Raw genomic sequence first — 23,487 nt, 5'->3', positions numbered from 1 at the left:
AAAATTCTTAAAAAGAAAAATAGTAAAAAGAAAAACATATGTGTACGTTAAAAAAAAATAATTATATGCAAAATTTGGATAAACCCCCAAAACAACAACAATACAAACAAAATAACACCAAAAACTCCAATTATTTGAGCAGTCGCTTCGCCTACGTTGTTGAGAGAACTCCACAGATAATGCTGGGAAATCTACACACAACATTAGTTCGCTCATTGTATGCACCAATTGTTGTATTTTTTTTACAGAAAGTTGCACAAAAACTTCAGCAAAAAAATTAGACACACGACAACACATAGTACGCGGGCGCAGCGCGTTCATCACGAGTGCGACACATAGGAGATCACAAGAGACACAGGCAACAACTTGCATATAGTAAATATGTCACAGCAACATTGCTGCATTACTATTGCCGCAACACACTGCCACAACAATTGCACAATAAATTTAAAACTATTTTCAAAATTAATTAAAGTAAACCAACACTTTTCGTTGAGAATTAGAGCTTCGCTGCGCGTTTAATTCAATCAATCGCCGAACGCATCCGCAATTCTAATAAAACAGAGCGCAACGCGTTACAATAACAACACAGCAAATTGTAGAACAGCACATCCGACACGAATTCGAATTAAAATCTATAGCGTACCGCCGTCAAGTACCGTCACTGATGGCGCACTTACATCGATTGCGCATCGAAACTGATCGAACGTAGAAACCTGCAATATCCATACGAGCATACAAGCTTGCCTAACGACAGCCAGACATACGTACATACAAATATGCCTATGTGTATATGGTATATACATATGTAGATACGTGTTATACAAATATTTCCCACTGGTATTCACTTATGCCGGTAGTTGTTGGCTTTTGTATTGTCGGTGTTTGTTATTTAGTTTGTTTTGGCGCTGTCGTTACTTGATTGATGTCGCTGGAGCGCAACGTTAACTACTACGTATGGCGCTGTTTTGTTGCGCTCTGGCAATGCCGCTCGCCGTAATTGATCAATGAATAGCACACGAAGAGAGCGAGAGCGCAGCCAAATACTGTCGCAGGTTGATCACATTAATGGTGGTGTTGTGGTTGCCAAATGTCAAAAATATAATAATTTATGGTTTTTGATGGCAGTAATAACGGTTCATACTTATATATAAATGCTTTAAAGTGAAAACGTTGAAATGCATGACATAAGTCTAGAATAACTTCATTTCTTGACATTGAAATTGGCATTGCAATAATCGTCACGATCACGTGATTAATATATCAATAAATAGTACTCTCTGTTTATTTTGCGAAAAGCTAAAAATATTGAATACTTTCAGGGCCCATGACAAATGTAAGTAGTTAAAATATATGCTTCAAAGACGTTAGTTTGAGGTATTTTAATTTTTTTTTTGACGTCTGAACCATAACCAATATTTTCTCGTCCGTTTTGAGGCCTTTTGTGAATTCACAATTTTTTAACAAGGTTTTTTTACTAAGGTTTGATGTTTACATTATGGATTTTCTTATTGAAACTAACCGTGCGATTCTGTACTGTGATACAGTATCAAGTCTCTAAATTTGACAGAGACAATTTTTGAGACTTGAGACGATTTTGCTATTCTGTGAGTGATAGTCACAAACTCTATTACATTTCATTATTCAGAGATGTTTTTATACTTGAATGAAAATAAATATGTCGACAACAAATATTRAATTTTCTATAACATAGTCAAAAAACATAATTATCAATAAAAAATAAAAATATATGTTAACACTGTTTCATAATATTAACGAAATTTATGTAAAATTTATTCATTTTAACCTTTTCGTGATTGAGTTGCTTACAAAATATAAAAAGCGACAATCGATTAATATCTATGGTGATCTCTATTCAGTATATTCAAAATGGCAGACAAGAGTTCTTTTTGGTTTCGTGACTTGCTAACTACCAGGTCTCAAATTTGAGGCAATATTTTGAAACTAAAGCTAGAGACTGTTTAGTGAATAGTAACTAGTCATAAATTGAGATTTTACCACAAAATGTCTCAAATGGAGACTAGAGACTGGTTACAGAATCCCACTATAAGACTCATCTTAGAGTTAAATTTTGCGACGGTCGATTTTTCGACAAAACTTGTTAGCTTCGGAGATAGCGATCAGCTTGACAAATTTTTTTTTTTCGACAAGAGCGCTGACACGGGCATAGAAATGGCGAATTAAAGGCTCAAGCCGTTATTCTAATAAATTTGAATTTTTTAACCGCTTCTAATGATGCTATTTCAGTTATGAAGGTTTGCTTTCGAGTTATGTGGCAACTTTACCTGCATGCTCTTTGTGCATATAAAGAATCTTCTCACATGGTTTCTCTTAAAATTTGTAAGCATTTTTGTTTTGACTCTTCGATCAGCTGCTTGTTGTGGGAGTGTGTAGTGAAGAGTTAACGCACAGGTGATTACATATATACATATATGTATATATTTGTACGTCACTGCATTTATTAAAATATATGAATATGCTATATGAAATTGATGGAATGACACACGTGCGCTGGCGCTGTTGTTGGTGTACGTAGGTGAATGTATACATAGATATATGAACTGCAGTCAAGTGCTGATATCACTCAATTCACTTTTGTTTAAGATGTTTTGTTTTAAGCTATTAGGGTGGGACTAAATAATTGAATACTAAGGCTAGAATTATACATTTAAGACGTATGGAATAATTCCAATTAGAGATTTTAGCAAATTTTTGTGAATATTTTAGTTTCGGCAGCGCTTGCCAGGAGTTGAATAAACATAACTGATTAAAACTTGATAAGAGATGATAGATTGTTTTGAAAATTCCTTAAGACAGTTTGGAAGGAAAGCTGAAGGAAAAAGTACATCTTTTCAAAAGTCATGCTCATAACATAGTCGAAATATTCGAATATTCAAAGAAGCTCCTAGACCAGTCTCTAGAGGATTAATTTGACTAGAATTAGATGGAATTCGAAAGATACCTCTCAGGATATCTTGAAAATTTTTACAATGGAAAATATGGAACATAATGGTGACAAACTTAAGTGGGAAGTCCAAGGGATTCAAAGCTGGTTTCCAGACGGTCAATTATATGTAGCCATAATGTTGGTTTTCAGTCACTGCTGGGTGGTGAGCTCTACATTGCTAGAAGATATAATGCTCTTCAATGAAGATAATATTATTTAACTCCAGTCTTTGAAAGCATTCTGCTGGTACAATTTAGCAACTTTTATCTTTAACTTCTTTTCACAGAAGTGAAGACGAGTAGCGCCCTTATTGGAGACACGCTATCTACCGACCGGAATTGGGAATGTCTCAAACCAAAACCTAGTGGATTTTGAGAAAGATTCGAGCCAGTAATTGTTCCGGAAGCGTCGTGAATTTACTGATTTTGTCTTGTAACAACTTAACAACGATAACGATTTTTTTTAAGAAAATTGCCTTCACCGATGAGGCTTACTCTCATCTCAGTGGTGCGGTAAACAAAAAAATATGTCAATTCTGGTGTGAAGAAAGTCCACAAATCAATCATTAACAACCGTTACTTTCACCAAAATTGACAGTTTGGTGTGGTTTGTGGTCTGATGGATGAGCTGATGGGTCCGTACTTGTTTTAAAATGAAGCTGCAGATATCGTTGCTGGACCATTTCTTCCTTGTTTTAAATGTTGAAAAATGTTTTTGATTCTATATTATTTTATAGAATTATTTATAGACTTTATTCATTTCAAAAGGCGACAAAAAATTTTCTCACTTAAAGATAGTTGTACCAACCTTAAAATCCAAATAAAGACAAATTCTTGTCTTTCTGAAGTACATAAAGTGCATTCGGCGATTTTTGAGTTGTCTGAAATTATTTAAGGGATCAATAGGTAATCTGACCTGCTTTTATGATGATTTTTTTTTTTTTGTTAGAAATTTTTATTCTACACTAACTTTTTTCACATATCATGAGGCATAGTGTGGAGTGGGCTCAACAAAGAAGTTTCATTAAATTTCGTGTACGGAATGAAATTTCTGATGCCGAAACGTTCCGAATATAGGAAAAGGGTTTCGGTGCTATTAGTTTGTCGCGAACAAGTGTTTTCGTTTGGTACAAATAAGAGGTTCGAGAAGGCGTTGATGACGAACCATGTCCAGGATGGCCATCAACATCAACTGATGATCAACACGCTAAGAAAATAAAGGAATTGGTGCTTAAGAATCGATGATTAACAGTTAGAGATCTGCCAGCATCTTTGAAATAACAGAAGGAAACCACTTTGAAAGATCATTTCGACCTAAGGAAAGTGAAACCACGATTGGTTTCAAAATCAATAATTTTCTTTCAAAAAAAAAAAAAATAAATAAAAAAAAACAGCGGCGCGTTATCGTCTGTGCAAGATTCCTTCCACGTATCAGCATGTCATGAAACCTATTACTATTGGCGATGAGTCTTGGATTGATGCTTGCGACCGGGGAACAGCTATCGCTCGGCCGAATATCGTGGCAAAGGTGTGTCCAAGCTGAAAAAATCAAAGCAGTTCAGAAATGAAGGTCATGTTGAGAGTTTTCTGCGATTATCGAGCTGCTTTAGTAAAAGGAGACCGGAATGGGCCGACACCTTTTAATTTTTGCACCACGATAATACACCTTGGCATATTGGAATGATCATTCGTGAGCTATTCGCAAAATTTGCAACTACCGAGCTCGCCATATATATATTATGTTAATCCGCCTGACTTCTGTCTATTCAGAAAGCACCAAATACCGCTCTGGCATAGATGAATCAGAATCTATTTTCTTGCTCTCTCGTTTGTCAGCTGGCAGCGAACCCTGATTTTTTTTTCTGAGCTGGCAACAAAACACAATCAAGGTCCCGTCAACCAGCAGTTAGCTATTTGCATACCTCAGTGGTAATGTGGAAACTGCAAAATACCCAAAAGTTGTTTATAAAATGCCCAATATAATATTTTTCAGCAGTGGCATCATTGGCAAAAGTTATAAAAAATGCGAGGTTTGACAGCTCTCCCTAGAACCAAAGAGACACGTATCAAGTTATCTATGGCTTCGGGGAAACCGTTTTGACCCAATTGAAGGCATTAAAAGTGAAACGCGCCTTTGAATGCGGTTTCGGAAATTGACTTGACTCCGAGGATTTGAAAAAATATTGGCACAAATGTATGTAGGAGTAAATTAAGAATTTTAAATTTATCAACAAAGTGCTACTATTTTTTGGCCAGAGTGGTACATATGCAAGCAATATCTACTACGTACATATGTGTTCTTATTTCTTCTAAGTTGGTTTTATTAATTATCCGCACTTAATTTACGCTAAAATTGTTTTATATGAATTACAACCACCGACCATATGAAAATCACTTATGTCTCACACACACGCAGACACATTTGTACAAGTGCATATATTCGGAAATTTATATGAATTTGCTTATATGAATGTGTGCTTGTGTGCACAGCAAAGATTTGTTAGAGCCAGCACGTCCCGAAAGGCGTCTTCAAATTGCTCATAATTAATTGCCCCCTAACAGAGAACAAATGTTTGCATGCCTCTAATGATTTGCAAGCACCGTTCCTCATTCCCCATTGCCGGCGCAAACGGTGCGCCAGCATAATTTGGCACGCGAACGACACGAGCGCAAGGACGCGGCGTGGCGTGGTGCGCAGGCAGGCTGGCGCGATAGCGGCAAATTTAAGTGGTGAAGCCGTTATTTAGTGATTGATTTAATGCGCCGACAATTGTTGATTTAAAATTTAATAAAGTCATTCATTAAACATGGCAGCAGGAACTAATTAGCGGGAAAAATAAATAAATATGCTTACAGTGCGCAACACACACCCAAACACACACACAGGCATAGATGTGCGCGCACTTATACACATATTCAAATATATGCGTGTGAGAATGCGTGAAAGTATGTATGAGTGCATGCGCGCGTATGCAATTGCTGTTGTCGGCAGCTGCGCGGGTTCGACGGCGGCGGCCGCAGCGTGTGGCTATGATTTTATATGCTTAATTTGCGCTTATCACGCGTTCAGTTGGCGATTAAGCGCAAAATCAACAGCAACTTTGGCGACGTTGTTTGCCGGCGCGTCGTGCGTCGCGCGCGTGTGGGCGTTTATTTTGAGGGCGTTGCGGCGCAACACAGAGGTGTTATTGCCGACGACGCGACGCAGCGAACATGCTGCAATTTTCAATTAATTAAACGTGAAAACTACAACAACAACATGCCGTAAAGTGCGCTAAGGGAAAAAAGCACCAATAACGTTACAACAACAACAATACAACAACGTGAAAACAGCATTTGTGGCATTTAATTTGCCTGATTAAAATTTGCTATATGCACAAAACAAAAACAAAAAAAAAAACAAAACAAAACAAAACTCGCAAAAAGTTTGCGGCTGCAATACATATAGTATGTTTATACATCTGTAGGTACATAAAACATAGCATATAGCATATATTTGTGTTTTTTCATAAAGTTGGCAGTTTGTCAATGCGCGCTGAAGCGCTCAACATCCGCATTTAATTTGGTTATTTCGAAAAGTTTTTAGCGAAAAACGCTTATACATTCATATATGAAGGAAAATGTCATATACACCGCTATATAAGCTGACATATATATAAATATGTATGTAATGCTACTATATGGTATGTGCAATGATCTATTGCGTTGAAAGCTGTTTTGAAAAGAATAATGCTTAAAAACATAGTCACTAACTTATAATAATATATGTTAACACATCCACACAAACATATGCACACATTGAAAATTTATGTAGGTCCACAAAATCCGCTTGGCGCTACTTAAATGTTTCGTTTATATTCTTCTGACCATGAGCGCATATACATACATATGTGGCAGCTGCTTTCGGCGCGCTAATGCGTGTGATGTCATTGGTGCGATTCACTTTTGGCGCAATTTAAAGTGATATATTAGTATTTAATTTAGCGGTTGACAGCAAAGTTTCAACGTTGATGTTTTCGAAATGTTTACACTTGAAATGCTTGTGTATATGTATATTTACATAAGAGTTTAGGTGATCATGAATAAAAATTTGCTTAACTTTGATGGAATTGACAAATTTTTTCTAAAAATGCAGGGTACCTTAAGAGGTACATAAATTTAATATATAGAGATTTCAAAATAAAAGTCTTATTTATTTTTATTTTTAAATAGAACGGGTGTCTACACGGTCTAGTTCTTCAAATAATTTGCATTTAACTATTTGTAAGCTTAAATAAGCGATTGGACAATACTACGCAATATGACACACACTTTTTATGATAGTTGGCCACTCTCAACAACAAAAAAAAGTTTAATAAAAATTCTCTAACAATACTTTTTTAAGAATGTGCTGGCTAGCTATACCCTTGTTGCTTATGTTTTTAGTACTTCGTGACAGTTAAGTGGCAACCTTTTTCCAGAATTAAAAAAAAATTTAGTTCTCCAAATTAATTACCGTTTCAAAATGTTTTCGCACACATATTGGAATTTTTTGTATTTCATTGTTTTTTAAGTGGCAACCCTGTTTAAAAATTTGTAAAAATTCATGGTTTACCTAATAAGTTCTGATGTGTTTTAAGCCACCATTATGCGCTTAAGTGAACACAATACAATTCGCAATATTAACAGTGCTCTACGAAAGGTGACAACCCATTTCATAAATCATGCAAACTCAAAATTTCTACAATATCTTTGTATAGATTTAAGTGAACGCTTTGTATTCTTATAGATTTGGCAATCGGTCATTATTTTCCTACTGCAAAATTTGTGGCAATTTAGAACCTTCCTTCACAATTCGGTTTTTAAAGTGTTCTCAATGCTTTGTAATTGCACATATTTCTTATTGTTTACTGATCTACTTTATATATATGTGGCAGCTCTATTCGAGAATTTAAAAAATTTATAATAATTTTACCATATTTTTTCTTAACCGTTACCTAAATGTAGGCAGATTCTACAATATTTTCCGTTTCATTACATAAATATGTGGCAACTGTACTCGAAAGTATTATTAAGTTCCTTCCACATTTCCGTAAGTTATAAGCAATGCTTTATGATTGTTTATGTTTTTCGTTGTTTTCTAGTTTCTTTTATAGATATGTGGCAACTCCATTCGAAAATTTTAATAATTTCATGATCTTCTTAATACTTTTTTATAGGTTTTTTTTACTCATTCTAGTGTTGCACAGATCCTGCAATATTTTCAGTATCTTTAAAAAAATATCTGGCATCCCTACTGGAAAATTTTATGCAATTCAAGACTTATCTATTACTTTCCGGTAAGTTCTGCTATTAGTTTTGTGCTTGCCCACATTTTATAGTATTATTAATTTTATTTGCATAGAAGGGAGGCAACTCTGCGCGAAAATTTTTAAAAACCCAAACCTTTTCGCTAAAACTCTCTTAAGGGTTTAAACTTGCAAACATTTTAATAAGGGTTTAATTTCATTGATAGTGGCAACTCCTTTCTTCCTGAAAAACATTAGGTAACTTATTGCTGTATTTTTCGTAGCTTTACTTAAGCGCTGGTATTACTACTCTTAGACCAATTTCTCGGGTACATATTAGTTCAATACAAAATTCAACACTATCTTCAACCTGTAAATATTTATACGGATAATACTTTCTTCTAACGTCTTTTTGACTGCTGGCGATTGTTGAGGATATAGTTTCAATAAGGAAATTCTTAATCCGATTTGAGTCTTCACCAGTTAATTTTTGTGAGGCAACTCTTCTAAAATAATTATTTATAAAAATTCAAAAGTGCTAGGCTTATATTCTATCTAAGTCTTCACCAGTTAATTTTTGTGAGTCAACTCTTCTAAAATGATTCTTTATAAAAATTCAAAAGTGCTATGCTTATATTCTATCTAAGACATTTTGATTTATTCACCATCTAGGATAGGTGATAAAACTTCGCGGTTTTGAGCTTATAACCAGATCGTCATTCTCTGCCGTCGAAGAATGAAAATATAGTGATAAAGAAAATGCGTATTTTTATGACTCCTGAATTCGTGAATACTATCGATATTGTCCATGAACCTTGATGTTAGTATTGACCTGGAAAATACCTTTTGAAGAGGCCTGATTACATTTATACCCAAGCACTGTTCCATATATATATGTATACACAAATTACAGTTATCACATAAAATCTTACGAAGACGCACATTTCCCTTATTTCTCATCAATGCGCAGCAATTTCCCAGCCGTCCATTTCAAAGCAGCCACCGCAAATCCCACATTGCCACTCAATAAAAGCGTAAACATATTTTCCAAAGCGCTCACGTCTTCTTAAAACGTAATTATACACTGACTTACACGTGTTCGGGCACGCATACTTAAACGAATGTGTAATTACATATCTGGCCAGCAGAAGATTCCACACTTTGCGCACGTTTGCCTTGTAAAGGTTATTTTGAAAATGCGCCGTTAAATAAATATGCAACAACTGCAACAGCAGCGATAACTATTACAATAACAATAATAATAAAAGTGTAGTATTGGGTCCTTGTACTAACGGAAACACACGGAAGAAATAGAAATTCCGGCTAAAGGAAGTGAGAGAAAACGTTGTTGCATAATGATTGTTTTAAATGGCTGCGCGGGAGTAAGCGTGTTTATATATAGTATATGGTGCGGGTGTATGACGTAGTTTGCACGAACTTGATGTTTGTGGGTTTTTAAAATATATTTGGTGATTCTTGGGTTGTTGTTAGGAATGTATTTTACTTTAGTCTAACTCAAAAAGTTTTTAACAATTATGTTAAATATTCGGCAAGCTTATGTTATGTTAGATTTCGGGACTCGGAGAAGCGCATATCGGTTCTTTGTGAAGTCGGAAAAAAGAGCTTATTTAGAGAGATTTACAGAGATTAGATTTTCGATTTTTTTTGTAGAATAGAAGTTAAATCTATGGAGCTATGGAGCCAAGCACAAAGCCTATTCCGTTCTTGAATTGGAAAGTATTGATGTACAAAAGCTTTGATTCCCACAACATGGCGCTACGTGCCATACAGCCAACGAAACCATTAATTTATTGAACGAAACTTTTGGTAAAGGTATTATTTCGCGTTGTGGGCCTTTGTCATAGGTTCCAAGATCATGCGATACTGAAAGGCTGAGCTATTTATTTTGAGGTAATGTGATGGCGCTTGTCTACGAAGATAGGTCTCAGGTAACGGACGTAATGGAAAGGTAGGGATTAGAGAGCGCGTTATTGCTGACATCAATGACGGGAAAAAGTGGTCGAAAACAGGGTCTCTAGGCTGTAATTTTTCCAAGCGAAATAAAAAGGCAAACTCTTATCTTTTTAACAAAGCTATAGCTTATCTGGTTTTATTTTTTCTTGCAACCACATGTCTAGAAAAAACCCCTTTACATATTATATATACAAGAGTAGTCATTTACGTGCAAACTTTCCTACAACAACCGTTAGTGTGGTTAACTACAACAATGTGGCACAAACTGCTCCTGCAAATATTATAGTTGCATTGACTTTAGTGTTGCTTCAAGTCTCTGGCGTTTCACTAATGGCGGTTGTTGGCCACTGTGGAGTATACGCATCGACATCGCAACGAATACATATCTATATACTTGTAGTATGTATTATTCACTGTTGTAAAGTTGCTGGTCAATAACAGTATTGGCTTGCCAGTTAGCTCAGCTGCGCGATACTGGCAAACATCGCATGAGCAGCGTTTGTAAGTACTATAATATATACAGACAGATTTTTATAGTTATACAAGTATAGTACACAGCATATATGTAGTTGGCATGTAAAAGCATTTGCTGTGTGTAGCATACTTTTTGCAGCAGAAGACAACAGGCAAGATTGTAAAAGATAAGCACTTGTTCCCGGTTTGCATCCCATCAACTTTATCGTTTTTCTGTAACAAGCGTATGCGAGGGTGTCTATTGTTTAACTGGTTAGTGTAACTTACGTAGATATGAGCACATTTATATGTACAGTTGTGCTAATATAAGCCCTCATAAGAGTGGATACTTTAAGGAACGGATTTACTGGAAGTCTAAACGAGTTCATTTCAGAGTCTTTTTGATATGGCACATTTTCGAGCAAGATGCGTTTCATACCCAAAATATCCATCAAAATATCTTGCCATCACCATTTGAAGAAGGCATGTCTTCAACGTTCTCTCGACCATTGAAGGTCGAAGGCTTTGTACCACTCGTAGGCTTATATTTTTGATAAAACTGAATCAATTTCCGGATGCTTTCTGTCACAATGTATAAAGTTATTGCTTATGCATGTATAGAGTTCTTTAGTCGGCATGTACAGCCAACTGAAATATTTTGAATAGCTCAGCATAGTTTATTTCTAAATAGGTATCACTTCAAACCCAGAAATCGTGTTGAAATAGGGGAGCTTGCTGAGCGCTGAGCAATAGTACTGACATGGTCGCAATATCCGTCTGGCCTTTACTCTGCGCCTTCAGCAAGGTTTGACTCTCTCTAGTTAAAATTAGAACTCCTTGGTCTACACAGTATGGTTATAAACCTAGTCAAAGGCCTATTTTAAAAGCTGACGTAGCGGACGACTGAAGCTTTCACCTTCAGCAAGGTTGTTCGACTTTTCCAAGTTGAAGTAGTTCTAACAGGTCTACCCAGTAAGCTTATATGGTCAACCCATTCAAATGCCAATATTAAATGCTGCTTGGAAAAATTTGACTTGCTAAAATACTTGCTTTTCGACTGCATCGCCGAAATCACAGATAAACCAGTTCAGATCTCACAGATTTCGACATACAGGTGTGCAAGATACCGACAGCAAGCTGTATTAGAAGTAGAAAGTATAAGCCGACTTATTAAGTGCTCACTAGATTTGTCCGCTTAATTAAAGTCGTTCCTTCTCAAAAACCTGTACATAACAGTACAAATGCAATCCTTTCCTTTAATATCAGCTATAGAATCTAACTAAACCTACCCTGGGATAAAGAAAATCCAACTATGCGAGATCGTTGAAATGACTTCATATGAACCTAAAGTGAGTGATAGCAATGGAGGATGGAGTCACATGTAGAAGTTCATGGAAGAGAGCAAAGTTCTATGAACGCTCACGACTTTCGCTCTTAGACCAAGTATCGTCTGGGTAGTCAAAGAACATCCCTTTGAAGGCGAGCTAAAGTAAGAAGGCGAAACATTCCTTATAGGGGTTGTGCGATGAATAGATCAAAACAATAGCATTCTGCAAAAAAATTATCACTGAGGAAGACTTTTAAAAATAAAATGATGTGACTAATATCTATATCGACCGCTCTCGAGTCAATAATGTTTGCTCGCAAATAGATGAAAAGTATATTAATGGTTTCAATAAGACGGCGAGCTACATATGGCACATTTCGAACCAAACTTTTCAGTTTCTACAAAAAAATTTCCAGTACAATTTTTATTAAGAAGGCATGGACAGAACATTCAAGGCATCAGTTAACTTCGAACCATTAACAAGCTAAAGACAGATATTTGTGCTGAATTTATCGCTATTTGAGATGGTGGATTGAGATGGAGATGAGAAAGTAATATTCATCTCAGGAAATGAAAAATTAATTTTGTTGCCACCAATTTTACTTACATAAGTACTACAATTCTAGCAATATAACAAAAATATTCTAGAATTCACTACTTCCAATTGTTCTTATCTCTAGCTTTATGTGGATACGATTGCGTCTGGCTGTTGCTCCAATATTCAAACACATACCGCTCATCGAAAATATATTCACGAACGCAACGCATTGTATTCCTATATAGACATCCTTATCAAATATGTTACTACTTGTACGTGGCCGTTTTCATGGCAGCGCATACTTTTGAACTTATTGCTACCCGTTGACTACTGCAGTTGTTGTTGCTTTTGTTGTTTGTGTTAGTGTTTGGCATGCGGCATATCAGTGATACTTGGGAATGTTTATTGGAATCGTTTCGCAGATAAACACGAATTCAAGGCTCGAACTGCGAAATTGCCGAACATTTCGCAAAGGCGGCAGGCAAAACCGGTTTATTGCTAAGAAATGATATTGAAATTTCTCTCATTTTGACTGTTACGACTGTGAAATATTTCGGCATATTTTAACGAGCTTTTAAGTGCACACACAGGGACTCATACGTATGCAACAATTGCGAAATATGGAGTATAATTTCGAACAATTGCAATGGTTGGTATGAGGAAATATCAGCAACATACATACATATATACGTATGTATATGTAATTAAGTTTCGGCTTCTTATTGGAATTTTACAATTAGTGTTGGCTTAAAATTAACGGTAATTAAATTTGTTATATGGAAATATGTAAGGCGTTTTTGAGAGTTTTCGCTGAAAAGTGCTTTGTTTAAATCCCTCACTATCAACATATTCTGCTTTAACCAACTCGTATTGGACTTTAAGTGAAAGCATAAGGCTCTGACATAGTGCAATTAAGGCCTCGGTTCAACAGTGAGTAATATTAATGCATTACTATTTGCAGTCCTTTGTGAAACTATAAAAGAAGAACTCCTACATCAGATTTTATAATTCGGCAAAGCGTTTTGTGGTCTGTACTAAGTTGGCGTTTACTTTGAGCTCCAACCCGGGATAATCGTATGCCGATGATATTGATATCAATGGCCTCAACAACCGCTCCGTTAGTTCTGTTTTCTCCAAACTGGATAGGGAAGCGAGACAGAACGAAGTATCTCCTGTCATCAAGCAAACAGTTGTCGCACTCGGGACTTGGCTCTCACTGTTGACAGTCATAGCATTGAAATCGTAAATAGTTTCGTCTATCTTGGAACCAGCGTTGACACCAACAACAACTTCATCCTGGAAACCTAACGCAGAATAACTCTTGCCAACAAATGTTACTTCGGACTGAGTAGGCAAATGAGAAGTGAAGTCCTCTATCGACGAACAAAAACCAAACAGATGGTGCAGAGGCATACAGCTGGCTTTCGGTACGATGCTCAACCTATCAGCAGATACGCCGATAAGGCAATTATCTGTTAAATAGAAAAACAACAACTAGGATGAAGCTAACCTCACTTAAAGCAAAGACCTCCCAGGGCCGCTTACGATCATTACTGGGTCGAAAGAACCGAAAGTAGCCCTGCGCTGGCCAAACCCACGCGAAGCCGAGCTATCTAGTAGTCTAAATCAGGATGATCACTGATCTGATACCATTACACTGATTGTGGGACTTGGGTGCCTTTCCGTCCTTGGCAGCCAAACTAACTTTAACACAAAGTGACTCGACGTCATTGATAACGAAGTAAGGCATACCTCAGCCAGCCTTGAGAGCTCAGTGTATGAGCTCAAACTGGTGTTGGTTATGTAGAAAGCGGTCTGTGTAAATATTGCATTTCAAATGCCTATACATATAATGCAAGTAAGACGAATAATAATCTGAGAGAACGGAGAGAACTCTTAATGGAAGGTGCTTGTATAAAACATATGATAAACGTCGTTTAAGGAACTTGATGTTTGGAGTATTAATATTTATTGTCGGTATGAAAGAGTTTGTTTTTTCAGTTTAAAAACATATTCCAATTTATGTGGCTCACTAGAGACCGTAGAGAGGAATATTTGCGAATTATAGAAAATATGCTTCCAAAACGTTTAACACCGGAGCGGATAATTGTTTTGTGCCAGTCAAGATCGGTATTCTTCCGAGTACAATATAAAATGTGTGTAACAATAGGAATGTGCAACAGCAATATAGAATCGTTAAATCCTCACATAGTAGATTCTCTCTTTCTCTTATTTTCTTGCAAATGTAGGGCCGTTGGTTTTTCAACTCTTTTTGGAAATTCATGTCATAGCTAATGGAGACAAATTTTCATGTGATTAATACAGTTCAGTAAGAATCCTTTCGGCAAGAAAAAGGTAAATAAATAAGAGAAACAGAGACAGAGACAGAGACAGAAACAAAAACAGAAAGAGTCTAGAAAGTAAAGAAATAATACACAATATTGATCATATGTACTATATATCGTAATTTTTGATAAAAGTAAGGCCTCAAATCGCATTTTCTTTATGCTTCTTCTTTGATATCATAGAAATCATTTTATGTGACAATTCCGTTTTCCTTAAGCACGGAAACTCCTATTTTTTTGAATAAAATTACGATGTTAGGAACTTGCATAATATTTGAAAAGGTAAAGGCCATAATCATCTTTTCCATAAAGTAGATTTTTTAGTAATATATTCTTTAATAAGAGCAGCATATAAAATATTATGTATAAGAAATGACGATAAGATTTTAAAGAGAACAATCTCAACTATAATTCAGTATTTATTACTTTGATCTCTTTAAAAAAAAAAAAAGTTACAAATACAATAAATACCATATACAACTTACCATTACGATTTTCGCTATCAGCCGGCTTCATTTGAATGGGATGATGCATCTGCAAAGAAAAACACGAAAAAACATTCCAATAAAAAATGATTTAATCAATTCGCAAATGTAAATGCAAACTTTACAAAGGATTAGCACAGATTGGTATGAACAAAAAAAAAAAACAAAAAAAAAAAAAAAAAAAAAAAAAAAAACACAACAACCACACCAACACCAACAAAAGCACGGAGCAATGATATAACAGTAACAACACCATTCTTCCATTTTCCACATTCATGCAAGCATTACCATTGACTGCCGGACGAACGCTCCGAATACAAACAGAAACTCAATAACAACGCCAATTGTATGCTCTAAGCCAGCTGCTACCCCGCTCCCCCTCCATTTCTTTGCATTCTCATAAAAGGTGTACCACGTGAAGAGCACAATTGGCCAAAGTAGTCGATCAGTTCGGCATTTTGAAAGGCTTTTGATTACTTTTTCATCCACTACTTTTTCCACTTAGCAGCCAATGCACTGTCTAACAGCGCTGCATGTTTGTGGACTCTTGATGAACATAGCTGCTATGCGTTAGTCAGAAGCTGTTTGCCATAGTGATGTGTGTTGTGTTATCGATTGGTGTAATGGAAGTATTATTAAAGGCAATATGGCTAAATGAGGCGTAAGGTCAAAGATACTGTCTGAATAATCGATACTGTTGAGTAAGTTTTTGAAAAAAGGTGACAATGAAATATTCTTTGCTATAATGCTTTGAAAACCAATAAATAAAAGTAAATTATATTGTTAATCAATTCGTTAACAATATATATTTATTCAATTATTATTCAAGTTCTAAAGGGGTGAAATTATCGATAGTCACGTTATATATCGATAATAAAAAATAAATATTGATTATCAAAATTTAAATTTTTTTCCAGAAACAATCAATAACAAAAGGCATGTTCTGTCGAAAGTTATCGAAATGTATATCGATAAGGAAGAATGAGAAAGTAGTAGATTCGCTACCAAAATCCGATTAATAAATAATATTGCATTTTTTTAATCAATTTGGAAAAAATTTTGTTTTCTTTATTTATTCAAGGTTAAAGGAGTTATGTTATCGAGAGTAACGGTATGTATCATTACTTTTGTTTATGGTTTTTTAATGTCAAACAAATATTCATAAAGTTGAAATATTTGTGCTATCGAAAATAAGCGAAAGTTCTTATTGTATATCGAAAGTAATCGAAAATGCTTAATATATTTCGATAATAAATAGCTAAAGAATCGCGCATTTTCTATAGATATGTAATGTCAAAAACCTATTCGATATTAAAATTGCGGAAGAGGTTATCTAAAGTTATCTTAAGTTATCAAAAATTATCGATAGTAACGAAAAAGACAAGTTGGGGATTTTCCATAAATATTAAGGTCAAGATTAAAATTTAAACTTTTAAAAAACATTCATAGTCCAATTATATGTGTTATCGAAATCTATCGTAATTCCCGATATATATCGATAATGAGTAAAAATTGTTGGCATCAAGTCCTGGATGATCTTTAAATATTCGAAGCCAAAAGCCAATTGCATTGGTTATTTTGTAGTTTTTTCTGACGATTTCTTAACATAGTCTATTTCTTATTCAAAAGCCTCCCATCTCTAGTCTATAGTACATGCAACAACACATGTATGCCAACACATGCATTCGTTTGAGGCTATGACTCGTAGAGCACACTAAAGGAGTCGACAAGTACATTTGCATGTATGTGTGTGAGTGTGCACTACTACTTTTGTTTCGTAAGGACTGCTTTTATCTATTGGTGTTGCTCTATTTGAAGTAACAAATGGCTGATTACTTTACAATACAAAGCGTTTCGAACGAATTCTCTCGCAACTCACATCGTAAATGTGCACAATCAAAGGCAATTAAAAGGAAAATGTGTGCGCTCGATGACAGCAAATTATGACTACGAAGAAAACGTAGGCAAGCCATGCTTAGTTAGTAATGAAATCATGGTTATGAAACAGTTTTCGAGGACAGCTAAAGTGCAAATTTTGAACTGAGTGACACTTTTGGTGAGCGAAATGGGTTAGGGCTACACGAATATTTAACCAAAAATTGAAAAACTGCAATTTACAAAAATTGCAAATTTTGAAAAATTGCCAATTTTGGCGCTAGAAAGTAATAAGCATTTGAGAACAGAAAAAAGGTTAAGATTTCCATACAAGGACAGGTATTCGATCGTACAGTTTATATGACAATTATGTATATGCTATAGTATTCCGATCTAGAACTTTTCTTCAGATATCGTAGCCTTGTCTTAGAAAGTAATCCGTACTAAATTTTGTGAAAATATTGCTCCAAAAAAAAAAAAACAGTTTTCCATTTAAGGATGCAGTTTATATGGCAGCTATATGCTATAATAGTCCGATCTAGAACTTTTCTTCAGACATCATAGCATTTTATTTGAAAATAGTCAGCACCAAATGAAAAATTGTGAAAATATCTCGTTAAATAAAAAAGTTTTGCATATAAGAACTGAATTTTGATATTTCAGTTTGTATGGCAGGGATATGCTATAGTTGTGCGATCTAGATAATTTCTTCAGGTATAATAGCATTATATTTGAAAATAAGTTACTCGAAATTTCGTGAACATGTCTTGTCAAATGAAAAAGTTTTCCATATAAGAACTAGATTTCGATCGATCACTTTGTATGACAGCTACATACTATAAAAGCCCGATCTAGAACTAATTAGCTATTATCATAGCTTTGCCTGTGAAAATAATCTTTGCCAAATTTCGTGAAGATACCTCTTTAAATAAAAAAGTTTCCTTAGGAGGATAGGTATTTGATCATTAAGTTTGTATGGCAACTATGTGCTATTGTAGTCGATCTAGATGTATTCCTCAGATATCATAGCGTTGCCTTCTAAAGTAGTCCATTCTAAATTTCGTGAAGATATCGCGTCAAATGACAGGGTTTTCCATATAAGAATTTGCTTTTGGGCATCATCATGGAGAGAAAAGGTAGTGTGCCGAATTTCATATCTACAACTAAAAAACTCAGTATGAATTTAATTTTAATAATTTCTGTTACCAATATCCTGACATTTATATTTACCAATTTCAGTTGTATTGCCTTGTTATTTAACGCAATTAATTTTATAAATTTTTAAATTAAATTTGAAATGTTTATTCTAGAAATTTATAATATTCTTGGTTGTGTTGTTAAGTAAACATATCGCATGCCAACACATTTGCCACCAATGCATACGCATACACATACTAATGCGCACACATATGCGGTGATTTGTGAGTACATAAACAAGCGTTGATCAGATGTACTCAAAGGTCGGTTATGTGTTTGCTTAATGACTAGGCAATTAGTTGATTCAATTACTGGGCATAATCCTATTGTAAGTGTACGACACTTGTATGCAAATAACCGCATACAAACTTAGAACGTATGGCACAGCGCTACAAACACAATCAGGCAAACGTGTACATCCATACATACATATATGTAGCATGTGTTAAGTAAGTAGAGTGCCTGCGTTGTTATAATGTTTTTGTAAACAGATTTACATATTCAAATTGTTAATGGAAAATCGAAGTATATGGTGTGGAATAGACTTTAGCCGCTGTCATTTCCTGCAAAAAAAACAAAAACCAAACATTACGTATACGACACGTTGTACCTAGCGCCCTTGGAAACCCATAGCAGCACAGGCACTATGCCATATGTGCGGATGAATGTGTATGACAATCTGCATGCATGCATGTGTGTAGGTGTGTGTGTGTGCTAAATTGAGTGCGTGCAATGCCACGTGTAATTGCGCAAACCAATGGTCAGCTTCGCATAATACCCGGGTAGCGCCCACATTTGCGTCACAAGCCATGACCAAGTGGCGTCATTTTCAATCCCTTTTTATGCACTGGAGAGTCCGTGTTCTAGCACTCAACTGCACTTAAACACGAGGCGAGAGTGTGAGTGTGTACCTGTGCTTACGCTCACCTAGCCGCTATGTGTGTGTATGTGTGTGAATGGGTTGGAGTGGTGAGTAACCAGCAGCTGCCGACTCACTCGTTAACTACGGAGTTAAATTAAACCCAAATAGCAACGCAAGCACGGCAGTGTGTATGTATGTGTGCTATTATTTAAATGCATGCAAATACACACACACACACACATAGATGCCATACACACACGTTGGTACGTGGTTGCTTGTACTTGGAGCTACTTAATTTACCTGAAATAATCGAAATGACAAACATGCATTAAAAGCTTGACATTTTCTCGCACGTCAACGGAAAAAATCAATTCATCCTGTGGCTGTATGACGTTGCTGCCGCGTAGAAATGCTGTATCTTCGCTTTTGTTGGGATCAGCTGCACTCTTAACACAAACACACACACACATAAGTATGTGTGTATGTATGTTGGTGTGTGGAATAACTAAAATGTTCATTAAAGCAACTGACAGGCGTAGACTTGTCGTGCAGCTTTCACTATTTCCGTGCATCTGATTCCAAACTAAATAACGCTGCACTTATCGAATGCCTATATACCCTGTAGGAAATCGAACTGGTTTGCAACTGATGTGGAAATAACTCTTTTATAGTTTACACAGGTTTTAGTTATTTGTGCTGTCAAGAATTATTTAGACCACAAAATAAAAGAAATTTTTAAATATTGGCGAGTCTCATTAAACATAGTTCAGTGTACTTGATCCAGCGGTTCTCAAACATTTTCTACCCAACTGTCGATCTGAAACCCATGGCTATGGGTAACTACATCATTTGATCTATTTGAGTGACGTTTCGGACCTCATCCAGCGATTCCCAAATCTGGTTAATGTGAAGGAAGACAAATCAGCTTGCACCTTTTGGGACCAATTCGGTTGTGGAGATGGCATGTATTAGACTTCCTTCACTAATTGGGGCTGTTTTACATCCGATTCGGCATCGAGTTGACGTAAAAAGTGTGAGTAGTAGAGTGCTTTTGGACTACCAAAATTTAAGAATTTCGGCAAACGGTTGAGCCAACATTTTCGGTCGACCGGAAAGTCTTAGCTTTCTTCGCAGCCTGTGGGCCAGTGAGGTCCACTGATTCAACCATTTCCAAGCCTATGGTGCATATAACTGAATCCATGTTTTCTCGACGAAACTAATGCAGAAACCCTTTCGGATGTCGGATTCAGAATGAGCCAATGCGGTATTCATAGAGCCAAAAGCATTTAATGCCTAATAGTTTATGCAGTATATGCTATACGCGGTTTTTTGAGAAGATAACTGTCTCAGCTTTCTCTATGGAAGCTAGTAAAGAACGAGTTGTTACCTCCATAAAAATTTTTTTATCACAGTCCTCTTCAAAGAAGAACATGTACCGTATACACCATCCAAGCGATTTATCTTCCGATATTGGTGTTATTGGCTAGTAAGACTGAGTTTTATCTAGGGTTAGGTTAGGTTGGGTTAACTGGTCGATTCCAACAGAGACTTCACTTGCGTAACTTCGTGCGGTATCTCGATGTTTTATATAAAATAATATATGTCATAAGGGCTTACAAATCGACAAAGCGGATGGAGCCCATCACAAATTTGTTGAGACCGGAAGTCATACTGTCGAGATGATGAATATTGAAAGAGAAAGTGCCCAGATACGGCTACTTCACCCTCCTCCATACAGCTTTACCGTATGTATGAATTTTGGACAAAGTCCAGTAATAACCTCACACCATTGTTTCGGTAATATTAACTTTCCTAAGGATAAGTACTTCAGAAGATCTCCGGTGTTCTACTCTAGTCAGAGGCTGCTAAGCGCACACGTGGTTCATTCGTTTAGGACTAGAATACAAGACGCCAATTCGGTTTTATTCCGATATGACCTGATCAGGGTCTGGCTAGCTCATCAGCTTTGCAGTTTCCAGCGAGACTCAAGCGAGTCTGACAATGAAGTAGCTTGTAACCATTTCTAGTGAAAACAGATATTCCGAAACTAGCTGCAATCGAATGGCGGTCGGCATTCTGAGTGATTGCTCACTCCCCTGATTTTACTCTGACTTTGTTCGTGAGTATAAAAATACCATAAAATATCCCCTGGGTATAAAATGAGTTTCCACTATCCAACCTTTTAACTATTATCAGCAAGTTCTGCTTCATCTAGAGACCCTAACTAATGCTTTGTTTAATCTTCTCTAATTTTCCCACTGGGCAGTTGTATGCTTAAATCATTTGGGCAAATGTATTTACTATTTTTGTGTTCGGTTCGGCGTAAGCTCACTCACACATACACCCACATATGGCCTATGGCTGTATTCGTATGTGTTAAATGTAAATGAATTTCGTAGCGCTCCACCTGTGCCGGCGCTGGAGCAAATCTCTGCAGCTGACTCTCGTTCTGTCTGTCTGGCGCTGTGAATGTAGTTGTATACGATATAAGTGTAGGTGTGTAGGTGGGTGTATGCACACTTATAGTATTTGAAAGGATTTTTCACAGGTTGTTTACTTTGAATTTAAATGCTGTTTTGACAGCTAATTGCATTGGAGTATTTACGCTCAGCAAAAGTCACACTGTGTTTGTCAAATAAAGTGAAGTTTTGTTTTTGCATGACAGCTGAAATGACAGTCAAATGTGAATTGTATGTTAAGCTGACTGACTCACATACACACACCCATGCATATACACATATGTGTAAACTTTAAACAATAGAACCATCAAATGCACGTGCCGTGCTCATTGTGTACCGGTGAAAGGAAAAATCGATTCGAAAAAACATTTAATTTAATTACCAAAATATGTTCGAAACTGCTTAACTGCTAATGTGCTATTTAAGCCAACAATTAATAATCAAACATTAAGTGGAATTAATGGCTAATTTTATGGTTATTTTATATTGTGGTGAAATAAAGCTGTGGAAAAGCGTTAATATTGGACGGTTGATATATTTTTCGTAACTTTTATTCAGATATTTGCTAAATATGTTTTTGAATTTGTGATACCACAAAAAAGAGACATTCAGCGCATTCTGAATATCCTGATTTGCTCTCTATTGATGAGAGTCGATTCACTTAATTTATATAAAACCCTTTTGATTTCTAAATATATACAAAGCTAAGGAGTGTTATATCTTATATATCAACGATTCACCTTCAGAAGCAACCGCTATGCCGAGTTTAAACGCCGTTCCCACAACATTGGGGTCTAAGTAATCGGAACGGACTCGGATTTTTTTTCTTTGGAAAATAAATAATTTTGGAAACAGAAATACAAAAATTTTTTAGACTCGAATATCAGAGTTTATCGCTGACGTTATCCAACAAAAAAAAAAAAAAAAAATCCTTATTATTCTTTCAAAATTATTTCTTTGACAACATTTTTGATGCAATGGCCTATGTAATCACAATTTAGAAAAAAAAAATTTATTTAAAACATTTTTTTAAACCTCGACATTAAAAATTTCAAAAATTGTAACTAATTTTTAATTTTTTGTTGAAGTTTCCGAAAAGTTTTTTTTTCGATGCAACATTTCAAAACGTGTTTCAGAATTATTACCTTATTATTAAGCAATTTTGAAATTTCCTATACGAAAAAGTTTTTATATCTAAGTTTTCTTAAATCCTTCCTTGAGTTTTTGAATTATTATCATAAAAATGAAAGGTTTTAAAATTTTCTATGAAGAAAAGTTTTTATATGAACGTTTTTAAAAATATTATTTCCGAAATATTATCCTTTTAATAAAACAAATTACATATCCTATTAAAAAAAAAATATTTAAAATGAAAATTTTCAAAAATCCAGTCTCAGAATTATTTTCTTATTATTAGAAACAAATTTAAATTTCTTTATAAAAATAGTTTTTTAAGAAAATTTAAAAAAAATCCCACATTTTTTAAACTCGAGTTACAGAATTTACATGCTTGAGTTAAAACTATTAATGAAGTAACTCGATATTATATCAAAATACAAAATTTTCTAAGAAACTCCAAAACTGTGATATAAACATTTTTAAATTTAAAATTTCTGAATTATGATATTTTTATTAAAACTGTTTTAATAATTCTATACGAGCGTTTATAGCTAAATTTTCCGAACTTGAGTTTTTGAATTTTTATCTTAATAATAAACTTTTTTTTAATTTTTTATAC

General features: G+C 35.3%; 1 protein-coding gene across 5 annotated transcripts in view; it reads right to left on the bottom strand.

The window, feature by feature from the left end:
- LOC108977608 (CUGBP Elav-like family member 2) overlaps window positions 1-23,487 on the bottom strand; it is a 184,246-nt gene that overhangs the window by 101,393 nt on the left and 59,366 nt on the right. For all 5 annotated transcript variants that reach the window (XM_018947363.1, XM_018947362.1, XM_018947366.1 and 2 more), the window contains exon 5: window positions 15,357-15,405. In XM_018947363.1, coding sequence (XP_018802908.1) covers window positions 15,357-15,405 — 49 coding nt within the window. The remainder of the gene's footprint in view (window positions 1-15,356; window positions 15,406-23,487) is intronic.

Source organism: Bactrocera latifrons, unplaced genomic scaffold, assembly GCF_001853355.1.
Source record: "Bactrocera latifrons isolate USDA-ARS-PBARC rearing strain unplaced genomic scaffold, ASM185335v1 scaffold_92, whole genome shotgun sequence".
Lineage (NCBI taxonomy): Eukaryota > Metazoa > Arthropoda > Insecta > Diptera > Tephritidae > Bactrocera > Bactrocera latifrons.
Note: the sequence above shows the minus strand (reverse complement) of the source record. Positions and strands in the feature narration are given on the sequence as shown.